Source organism: Triticum dicoccoides, chromosome 4A (assembly GCF_002162155.2).
Source record: "Triticum dicoccoides isolate Atlit2015 ecotype Zavitan chromosome 4A, WEW_v2.0, whole genome shotgun sequence".
Taxonomy (NCBI): domain Eukaryota; kingdom Viridiplantae; phylum Streptophyta; class Magnoliopsida; order Poales; family Poaceae; genus Triticum; species Triticum dicoccoides.
The window spans coordinates 617,077,297-617,088,888 of NC_041386.1; the positions used below are offsets into that span (position 1 = coordinate 617,077,297).

The 11,592-nt window shown below is 41.8% G+C and overlaps 2 protein-coding genes across 4 annotated transcripts; both read right to left on the bottom strand.

The window, feature by feature from the left end:
• Positions 1–3,491: 3,491 nt before the first annotated feature.
• Positions 3,492–4,728, bottom strand: LOC119283844. Its single transcript, XM_037563227.1, has 2 exons — positions 4,021–4,728; positions 3,492–3,500 (listed from the first exon to the last, which is right to left on the bottom strand). The coding sequence occupies exons 1-2, from the start codon at positions 4,726–4,728 to the stop codon at positions 3,492–3,494; spliced, it is 717 nt and encodes a 238-aa protein (XP_037419124.1).
• A 2,534-nt stretch (positions 4,729–7,262) lies between these two features.
• LOC119287383 lies at positions 7,263–9,725 on the bottom strand. Of its 3 annotated transcripts, none has more exons than XM_037566922.1 (4): positions 8,554–9,725; positions 8,352–8,425; positions 7,634–7,733; positions 7,263–7,491 (listed from the first exon to the last, which is right to left on the bottom strand). In XM_037566922.1, the coding sequence occupies exons 1-2, from the start codon at positions 9,386–9,388 to the stop codon at positions 8,394–8,396; spliced, it is 867 nt and encodes a 288-aa protein (XP_037422819.1). In that variant the 5' UTR covers positions 9,389–9,725; the 3' UTR covers positions 7,263–7,491; positions 7,634–7,733; positions 8,352–8,393. The 3 variants fall into 3 exon arrangements, with proteins under 3 accessions (XP_037422819.1, XP_037422818.1, XP_037422817.1); XM_037566921.1 differs by having other exon boundaries at positions 7,634–7,901; XM_037566920.1 differs by having other exon boundaries at positions 7,263–7,507; positions 7,634–9,725.
• Between the last annotated feature and the right edge of the window lie 1,867 nt (positions 9,726–11,592).

Sequence of the window (11,592 nt, forward strand, 5' to 3'; positions counted from 1 at the left end):
CTTATCTTCTATAATTGATGTCTTAATATCTTTCAATATCAAGTTGCCGCATTTGGTTTGCCCCCTCTTCATGCCTACATATTGCCTCACACTAGAGGTCTCTCATTTTGCATCATGCTTATCGACATCTAGAACCTTTGTGTAACCATCGATCAGGTCAGGAATCACCAAATTTAAAATCACGGGCGAAAGTTGCGCGATCGCGGTGCAATCGCTGGCTGGAAGCCTCTCCCCACGACGCAATCCTTCAAAAAAACGTGATCTGACGCTAAACGCACGATCGTGCGTGAAACGGGACGATTTGCCTTCGCTTTCGCTGCACTTTTGTTGGGACGGGCTTAATGACTGAAACAAGAAAAAGTAATAAAACATTGGGGGGGGGGGTGATAAATATTCCAAGCTTGCTAATAAGCTCCTCTGGTATTAAAATTCACAATATTCTAGACAAAAAATATTTGGTAAAAAAAATCTCATACTGATAAAAGTTACAGATTTTGAGGCGTGAGAACAAGTTACTACATGGAGGCGGAGGCATATCTGAATGACTCTATAGAATGGTGCAATGGTGAGTATGAGAAGAGTTAGAGCAGGTTACGTGTGGTGCTCTGCTATTTGGTTTTCATGCCTATGAATTTATAGACGAAGAAGACTGCAGTCTACTGTAGCATGTCGTTCTTCAGACAGTTCTCTGTTGTCCAGTAGGAAATGGTACTGTTTGACCTGCAAGAGACTAATAATGTGCACCAGGAAGTGTAATTATTTGACCTGCACGAGATTTATAAAGATCCCATAACTAATGGGAGTAGTAAAGTTACAGATCTTGAGGCTCAACAGCCAGTGCAGACAAAGTCTTATTGTCGTTTGACCTGCACCCCTGAACGGAGGCTAGCTAATTCTGCATGATTAGGGGAAAAGCATTGAGACATGGTGATCTTTTGCATCATGGGATTAAGAGTTGAGACACAAGTGTATATGTGCATGCCCAGGCCTATTGCTGCATTAACTCTACAACAAGCAACAAAGCATCTGAAATTGTTTGACCTGCGCCCAGGCATGATCACTGTACCCTTGCAATCTCTGACAAAAAATAATTTATTTATTCATTTGAACATAAGGAGGCGCCATTTCTTGAGAATTCCAAAGCATTTTACATCTAGGACTTTGAAGTCCCAGTGAACAAAGTTGCTCAGCCTGAGCAACATCGGGCACTGCATGACCCTGTGAGCCTGAACAAAGTAGTAGTACAGTAAGCAGAGGGGGATACAACGCACAGCTTTTCAAAGAGACATTTACTGTAGCACAATTACGTGACACACCACTTCAAAATCTCTAGCGATGGGACATATCCACAATCCTCGATCATTATAAGCCTCCAAGAAATGTGCGAGATCAGATCAAATTTCCCACTGCCTTGGATTGCAAAGGAGGTCATCTGAAGCTGCAGCTTAGCTAATGCTTGATCATCTGCACATCTTGCCATGATCGTCCTGTTCTCTGCAAACATAGATTCCAATGCTTGTAGCAGGTTGCAGAGAGTTGTTCTCCCAGGAGACATGTTGCAAAAAACTTAAAACCTTCAATGTCCAAGTCAGTTTTAATGGTAGCTCCCCGAGGGGGTGAGTCATCAACATCTGTTGCTGCTCCTGGTGGTTGATCTTGTTGCCTACCACCAATGCTGACCACTGCATAATAACATGTGAAAATCTTCATCCCACTACATGGACATTGCAATCTACTACTATTATGTCCACTGTAGGCCAAAAGTATGCAGCAAGTACCTGAAAGTTTTGCAGACCTGCTGAAGCAATAAAAACCTGTATGAGATCTTCAAGCAGCCATGCAGCCCCATATCCTATAGTTCCCTAAACTTATGGCTAAAGATTCAGTTTGCATGCTATGCTCTTTACCAACAATGCTTGCTAAAAAAACAACAGCAGTGACATCAGCTCTTGACAAGTAGCACTAGTCTTTTCTAGGGCGTCAGGTAGCACTAATAAAAGCCATAAGATTAATTAGGATACATCAGCAGACCGGCATGCAGAAACCATCATTATATCGATTCTTGGATGACAGAACTACTAACTTTGGATATCGTTTGAGATGAATTTAAAGAATGGATCAGAGCGGGGAGAGCAAACTGTAGAGTTTTTAAAATGGTAAGAATAAACTACTGTCTATAGAAACAACAGAGCACATCTCTGACGCTGCAAGAAATTAGAGGTTCATTACAAGAAAACCCATTCACCTACTACTGTCTATATTTTTCTGAACCACCACCATCATCTGCATCAACACGCCACACCTCATTTAGACTAGCATAGATAAAATACAGACTATAAACTCAAAAGAGGAACTCCTACATATATGCGCACTTTGATGGGTTCAGTTTCCTGATTTACAAGATTTACAAAATAATGCTGCCAAGCACGTTCAATGTAAGTATACATGTCAACTATAACAAGCATCAGTGGAGTGGACAGAGGTTACTTGTACTAGCAATTATCACTGTACCCTTGCAATCTCTGACGAAACATTATTTACTTATTTATTTGAACAAAAGGAGGCGCCCTAGGGTGCCATTTCTTGCGAATTCAAACACATTTTACATCTGAGACTTTGAAGTCCCTGTGAAGAAAAAACACAGACTGAGCAAAATTGGGCATTGCATAGCCCTGTGAGCTTAAGTTATCTACTACAGTAAGCAGAGGGGGATAAAATAGATAGTTATCTGTTAGGAGCGTTGCCTGCTGAATCTGGATTAGTTTTGCAACCTCAGTTGGCAAGAGAAGAGCTTTTGCTTCTGCCTGAAGAGGAGAGCTGACAGCAGCACAACTTGCCATGATACTGATGTTGATCCTATGATCATCCTGCTCTCTGCAAATGCAGATTGCTAGCCTACATCAGGTTTCAGAGAGGAATTGTTCCAGGAGCATCTGCAACAGACTTAAAACCTGCAATGTTCAAGTCAGTTTTAATGGTAGCTCCCTGAGGAGGTCAGTCATCAACATCTGATCATCAACACTTACAGGTAACACTAATTAAATCTACAAGATTAATTAGGACACATCAGCACGCCAACATGCAGAAATCACAAACATATCATCTCTTGGGCAACAGAACCACTAACTCTGGGCATGTTCTCATGATCTCATCAATGGAACATCCTTTGAGATGAATCTAAAGAATGGATCAGAGTTGGGACAGCAAACTGTAGAGTACATGGCTACTGACAACAGAGCACATAGCTGACGCTGCAAGAAATTGGAGGTTCATTACAAGATAACCCATTCATCCGCTTACACATAGCTACTGACGGGGAAATTATATGCTTAGTGGAAAAAGCCAACAACAGAATGAAAAACAAGCACCACTGCACAAAAACGACTACTATATAGCGATGACCATTGTAGCTTTCAATTTATTTTTGATGAGTGGCCTCGTACCCCAAGCATACTCAACCATATATTGTCATTGCGCCACATCACCGGGGATCACTCTTCCTGCAAGTGTAAATTTGTCAGTGTAATTCCAAAAAGGAGATGACATGATATTATATAAATTGCCAATTAGTAAGCATAATTAGTTGTAATTCCATAGCACTCAAAGTTTGCTCGGGCACATTTCAAATATGACTTTCAATCCGATTAGGCATTCAATGTTTTGTTTGTTCCACTAACTATACATGGAGTATGACTTAAGAGTTGTTCCTGAATCACAAATAAGAGAACATATAGATACAAATATACCTTATGGATTGTAGAAACTCATGTACGAAATCAGACCACAAAGCTTTTCTCTCTTCTGTAGCTTCTTCCACCGTAATGTCTTGAGACTAATCTCGTAGATGTCAAGGCCCATGGTTACAAAAATGATATCATTGCCCTCCACAGATCCAATCAATCTAAATCTTTTATTGGGATTTTGAATAGGGAGATGGTTATTAAGATCGATGACTGTACGCTGAGTCCATGACCCAATTCCGTCCGAATCTCCCTGTCTTGACCACAAGTGGAGGGTTACCTTGTGCACATGTGCAAACCCCAAACTGTTATTAAGATCATCTTCCTTGTACATGAGCTTGACGTAAACTGCGTCTTCCACGAAGACTGGGGCCATTTCGTCCCAGAGTGGAATGGGCTCAAGATGAAGACCAGAGCACGGCTTGCTCCAATCACCCGCCCCCGGCAAGGACACACACGCGCGCACAAGACGTTCATCTTCCATCCTGTCCACAGCGATGAAGACCACCTTGAAGGGGCCTGCGTGGCACGCACGGTGGTCACAGCCGGCGACGGCGCAGAGCACCGCTGCCCCATAGCTGGTGCCCAACTGGTCAGGTGGGTCCAGCTCCCTCCGGCAGCCAGTCATGGGGTCCCAAACGACGAGCGCAACGGGTTCGTAATCCATATCCCCGAGGAGAACGCGGCCATGGCGGCAGTCCCACGCAGCGTAGCGGAAGTACCCCCAGTCGTCGTCGGGAATGCGCCCAGGGAATTTGGTGGTGGGGAAGAAGTGCGGGATGTTATCCTCCACCTCATGGACGGAGTTGGGGCGCCAGGAACAAAGGAAGCCCAGCACTGGGGGAGCTCCATGGAAGTCGCGGAAGCGAGGGTCGGAGAGGAGGGCGAGCCAGACCTTGCTGACGAGGGAGGCGCGCGCGAGGTGCTCGGGCTCGTCCGGGGGGAGGCGGAAGAAGACCTCCTCGAGGAGCTCGTCCGGCAGCGGCATGGTGGGTGGATGCGGCGAGAGATTCAGCGGCATGGCAAATTTTTTTAAAAAGAAATACAATGCGAAAAGTCATTGTAATTTCAGTATCCTGATTTTTTCTTCAGTTTTATTGAGGCAGTATGACGGTAGTACTTGTAGTTTCAGTTAATGTTGCCCAAAAGACAACAACACAATTGTTTGTTTTAGAAAAGGGTAACCTTGTGATTTCAAACAAAATCTAGAAATACAAATATTTTTTAAAGGTTTCTCTTTTATTAAACATTTTAACATTCATGTACCCTTTGGAAATTTAGTCTGCCTAGTTATGAAATTTGTTTTCTTCGAATTTTTGTCAACTGAGCTAAATTTTCCAAAATAATAATCAAAAAACTCCTTTTAGATTTCATTGCCTTTCATTATAAAAAAAATGCTTTTCATGGAAGGCTGAGCAGTGAATATCCAGCGGGTGATAAACACACACACACACACACACACACACACACACACACACACACACACACACACACACACAATTCATTATCACCAGACTAAAGGATGGTAATGGGGATTGGGTGGAGGAGAAAAAGAGATATGGCAGCTTGCAACGAATCTTTTGAAGGATTTGTATGCAAGAGATGAAGGGGTCATGTCTACTGATTTACTTGATATTTTAAGGTGAAAGTGAATTAGGTGTGCAATCCGAGGCGGTATTTTTCAATTTCCGGTTCCAAGGGTTCTCTAGAGCAACGACAACCTATTAAGGCCTAGTAGTCAGTGTTATATACCAGGCGGTGAAACCCTACTTTATTCTCACATATCTTGCGATCTGAGAAGGTATTTCGCAATTTCTGGTTCCAAGGGTTCTCTAGGCCAATCCATCTCCAAACACTGACAACCTATTAAGGTCTAGTAGTCAGTGTTATATACCAACTGGCGAAACCCTACTTTATTCTCTATGTCATCCTCCATCACCCATCAAAGCTTTCTTATGATACAAAACATGATTGATAATAACAATTTCTTTCAAAAAGGAAAAAAGAAATAATAGAAATGGAAAACAAAAAGAATTAAAATGCACAGTGCTCTAGAAATACAATGGACTTTTCTAAAATATAATAGATTTATTTTCTACATTTTTTTCAAAAATCTCATAAAACATATTTATGGTGTAGGTTATCCAACATCTTATATTTTTCTTAAATAGTTTGATCTGAAAAATCATATTGTTTAAAAAACATGATTTAATATGCCAAATAAATCGATGCTAAATATGTGGTTTGCTTCAATATCTTGATTTATGCCAAATAAACCGAATTTTTCAAATGGGTCTTGAACCTATTTTATTCTTCCGATTGTCCACTCCATGTCATCAAAAAATCACTTTTAGTGCAATAAATGGTTAATTCTAAATATGATTTTCACACTTGAGCGATGACCCAACAAATATAAAATTAAGGGATCAAATTTTTTATTTTGCGGGAAGGGATCAAACTTTGACTCATGTAGTAAATTTCAAACTTGCATTACTTGATGTGGTTATAAGCTATTTTCTCCATGCATGCAGCATAAACAACACTATAAAACCTAACCTTGAAGTTACATCACATATATCAGGTGGGTATATTACCTTGGTAATGTAATATATGTAGCATATTTTGAAAATTTCTGCGCATATGGAAAACATGTTATGAAACTTAACCTTAAGGCAAAGGATAACACATCAACATGATAACATCATCCGAGTGTGCCATTTTAGCTCATGTGTTCCTTGGATCCCGGTATTTTTGAAATATGAAATTTATATTTGGAAGTTTCCAATAATTCTAAATTAATTTTCCATCTATATATTACAATGATTATTGTTAAATAATACACTAATTTATAGATTACACGACACATCTAAATTTGTAGATCCATAGCAGCAAATAGAAGATATATTTTCAATCCACCATATTCATCTATCTTTAGCCCAGTAACAGAAAAATAGTAGAGTCATTTATAATCCACATATGTATCTTGTGTAACCCACAGACAGACAGAAACATTAATGAAAATGTACACATACATAGTTTAAATCCATATGTACATATATACAAAACAATTCAAAAAAATCATTTGAAAAATAAAGTTTTTGAAATATCAGGTCTGGTGGAGCCCAGAATCTATTGTTCCATGTACCCCATGATACTCAATATAATAGACATGGTTCAAATCACAAAAAACGACAATCATCACCATGCCCTGAAATTTTGTTTTGTGTACAACCAATCTACTACCGCATCTCTGCTGGTAAGGATTTACTAATTGAGAGAATTCTACCAACCAACTTTAATATTGTCCAGATAAAGCAAATGACATATATTCTAGCATAGGAACTGCATTCGTTGTCTCAAAATTGTTGAATCAAGTTTTGCTGCATTTGGTCTGTCACCTCTTTGTCTCAGCTGCCGTCACACAAGCCTCTCGTGATGCCTGATCGTCGGTGAGAACCTTGGCGCAGGCATCCAACACCAGAGGGATATATTTTCATTGCTTTCTCCAGTTCCTGGTGCACGAGGATCCTATGGCACACGATGGTTCAACGGACAAAATATCACCTGATGGTATGTCCACGTGTCACAAATCTAAACCACCAGTGGCAATTGGTAAAATTGATTTTTGCACAATTATGGGGATCTCATATTGAAGAGCTGTGACGGGTTCTCCAAAAGTGTTTCACTGTCAGAGGCCAGAGACATTCTCCCAGTCTTCCTATTCTTGTTTCACTGCTGCATGTGCTATATCCTAAAATGAACAAATGCTGTAAGAACAGATTTTTTTTTTTAGCACAAGCTGTAAGAACAGATGGTAAAGGTCAAAACTGGTAGGAGGGGAAGTATGGGTGAATTTATTCTACGAAACTGATAAGATGAGCAAAAGTGAATACCTTCTCCATTTCTGTAAGATCATCAACCGAAACAAACTTCTCCGATATTAAACATCTGGCGTCTCCAACAGCAGTGAACACAACAGCACTTTTGCTTGGGCTGCCAGATAGAAAATATGCACCTTGTCTTTGTGAATACATGTTTTTTTAGCATGCTTGGCAGTAACCTCCCTCATCTTAGTTGACATGTCAGTGCCCAGTATATGCACAATTTTAACATTAGAGTTGATTGCAAAATCCACACATTTTGCTAAACCACCACTTTCATCTGCAACAACATGCCACACCTCATTTACATTCAAATGAGGAACTCCTACATATATATGCAGTTTGCTGGCTTCAGTTATTTTTTCTAATTTACAGGATTTACAAAATAATGCTGTCAGACACGTTTAATAAAAATATAGCAATGATCATTGTGCCCTTGCAATCTCTGACCAAACATTAATTTATTCCAAATTCAAACATATTTAACATCTATGAACAAAGTGCTCAGCCTGAGCAACAATGGCCATTGCACAGCACTGTGAGCTGAAGTGAACTAGTACAATAAGCAGAGGGGGATAATAGACAGTTTCAAAGAGTTTAGCAAAATTATGCACCACGCCATTCATATTTCTAGAGATGCGATATATCATCAATCGTAGATCATTATAAGCATGGAAGAAATCTGCATCTGGTCGAATTTTGCAGTGCCTTGGATTGGAACAGAGGTTACCTGAAGCCGCAGCTGCAGCTGCAGCTAATGTTTGATTATCTGTTAGGAGCTGATCTGCTGAATCTGGATTAGTTCTGCAAACACAGTTGGACAGAGAAGACATTTTGCTTCTGCATTAAGAGGAGGGCTGACAGCAGCACAACTTGCCACAATCATGATGCTGGTCCTATGATCATCCTGTTCTCAGCAAATACAAATATACCTTGTGGATTGTAGAAACTCATGTACGGAATCAGACCACAAAGCTTTTCTCTCTTCTGTAGCTTCTTCCACCGTAATGTCTTGAGATTAATCTCATAGATGTCAAGGCCCATGGTCACAAAAATGATATCTGTGCCCTCCAGAGATCCAATCAATCTAAATCTTTTATTGGGATTTTGAATGGGGAGATGGTTATTAAGATCGATGACTGTACGCTGAGTCCATGACCCAATTCCATCGGAACCTCCCTGTCTTGACCACAAGTGGAGGGTTACCTTGTCCACATGTGCAAACCCCAAACTGTTATCATCCATCGCCATGAGGATAGCGGCATTGACAAGGATAGACCCGGCAAACGGTGCATCAATCAGTGATAAGCAGTTAGATCCCAAGTCATACTTGAGAATTGCCATGTGATCATCTCCGAAATAGTCGAGCTTGAAGTACAGTGCATCTTCGACGGAGACAGGAGACATTCCGTCCCAAAATGTAGACCCAAGATGAAGAGCAGAGCACGGCTCGCTCCACTTATTAAAACAAAAATCAGAGCAGGGCTTGCTCCAACCTCCCGCCACCGGCAAGGACACACAAGCGCGCACAAGACATCCATCTTCCATCATGTCCACACCGATGAAGACCACCTGGAAGGGGCCTGCGTGGCACGCACGGTGGTCACAGCCGGCAACGGGGCAGAGCACCGCTGCCCCATAGCTTCTGCCCAAGTGGTCAGGTGGGTCCAGCTCCCTCCGGCAGCCCGTCATGGGGTCCCAAACGACGAGCGAAAGGGGGCCGCAAGAGTCATCGCCGAGGAGAACGCGGCCGCAGTGTACCTCCATCGCCCCCAGTCGTCGTCGGGAATGCGCACAGGGAATTTCGTGGTGGGGAAGAAGTGTGGGATGTTATCTTCTACCTCATGGACGGAGTTCGAGCGCCGGGAACAAAGGAAGCCCAGCATTGGGGGAGCTCCGTGGAAGTTGCGGTAGCGAGCACGGAAGCGAGAGTCGGAGAGGAGGGAGAGCCAGACCTTGCTGACGAGGGAGGCGCGCGCGAGGTGCTCGGGCTCGTCCGGCGGGAGGCGGAAGAAGACCTCCTCGAGGAGCTCGTCCGGCAGCGCCGGCGGCGGCGGCGGCGGCATGGTGGGCGGATGCTGCGAGGGTTTCGGATGGGGAAATTTTGGAGTGAAAGAGGAAATTTTTGGTCTTGTGTGCTGGGCCGGGTTTTCTTTCCTCTACTTTGGCCTCTTTCAAATTTTGACATTTCATGATAGTGGCACTATACACGATTCTTTCAAATTCAATTTTTTCTTCGAGAAAATTTTTCCTATCTATTCATCAACTGTGAAGGTAGTACAAAAAATATCATCAGTAAAAAATACATCCAGGTTCGTAGACCACCTAGCAACAACTACAAGCACTGAAGCGAGTCAAAGACGCACCGTCGTTATCGTCCTTCCCCATCGAAGCCAGGCAAACCTTGTGGTAGTAGACAGTTGAGAAGTCGACGTGCTAAGGTCCATAGGACCAATGCACCAGAGCAGCAACAGCCACCGATGAAGAGAAATGTAGATTAGAAGGATCTAACCTATAGACACACGAAGACATGATCCACCTGGATCAATCGAAAACAAACACCGACTGAATCCCACGTGATCTGCCAGAGACAAACCTTCACACGCCTTCCGACGAGGCTAGAACATCACCCTCTAAGCAGGACACAAACCCTAACAAAACTCAAAAAAGCATGAAAAAACGAAGCCCTCCCACCGGCAAGGGACAAGATCCACTGCACCTCCATGACCCTGAGAACACAGAAGACGAGATAAGCTGGCGATGACACCGGCGGGAGGCATGAGAAACCCTAGCCAAAGGGCCCTTTTTCTTTCACTGCGTTTATCCTTGCTGCATCCACACACCAAATTCAAAAAAAAATAATGAGAATAGTCATCATAATTTCAGTATCCTGAACTTCTTTCATTTGTATTGTGGTAGCATTTGCAGATTCAATTAATGTTGACCAAAAACCAACAACATGATTGTTTATTTTAGGAAAAATGCAAACCTCAAGATTTTGACAAAAAAATCTAGAAAGGCAATCATTTTTAAAATTAGGCCTAGTTATATAATTTGTTTTCCTCGAATTTTTGTCAAGTGAGCTAATTTTCCGAAAGAATCTTTTTTTAATACAAAACTTTCAGATTTGATTGCCTTTCATTGTAAAAGTTTTTTCATCCATGGTAAAAAAAATGTTTTTCTTGGAGTGTTATATGAGTTTGACACCCAACCGATGAATATCCAACTGGTATAGTTTTTCCGGCAATATTCAGGGACCACAAATAGTTTTTCCATTTTGAAGAAACATTTTCATGTACTACTAGAGCAGCGTCAATTAATATGGATCGAAGGGAGTGGTAAAGTTTCATCACAGTGTCCCTTTTTCTAAAATATAAGGTCGTGTAGGTGTAAATATTCATGTTGTGATGGGGAATATCTCATGAAATGTATATATGGATAGGAGGTGGGCAAGCCATCCTTAAATGTTATTGCTTTTTACGATGGCTGGACGAAGAGCTTGGCATCAGGGCTACATGAGGTCGAGGTGCCTGGAGGAGTGACCGACGGCAGGGTCATGACTAGGGTTTCGGCTACAAGGGAACCTTAAATTAAACCGACATCTTTCTTGGTGGCATATTTCGATAATTACGCGGAACTCCATGAATCGTAGTTACTTCGGGGGTCCTTCGATCTTGATTTAGCTCTCCGTCATGAGTCAGCAAAGCTAATAGTTGAACTATTCTTGAACACGCTATATATATCTAGATATCCTTAGCAACTGACTGTTTTTGAAAAAAAATCTCTGGTTACTCATATCCTCGAGGAGGGTTTTCCGCATTCTGGACATTTGAGTGTTGATATTTTTACAAATGTTGCACATATCTAAAAGTCCGAGGCAGTATTTAGCAATATCTGATTCCAAGGGTTCTTTAGGCCAAGCCGTCTGTTTTTTTGCCGGTAAAATTTCCGATCTATTCATCTTCAATAAT

Excerpts from the sequence above, each read along its gene's own strand:
- LOC119283844 (XM_037563227.1), bottom strand. The coding sequence starts at position 4,728 with ATGCCGCTGCCGGACGAGCTCCTCGAGGAGGTCTTCTTCCGCCTCCCC.
- LOC119287383 (XM_037566920.1), bottom strand. The coding sequence starts at position 9,388 with ATGGAGGTACACTGCGGCCGCGTTCTCCTCGGCGATGACTCTTGCGGC.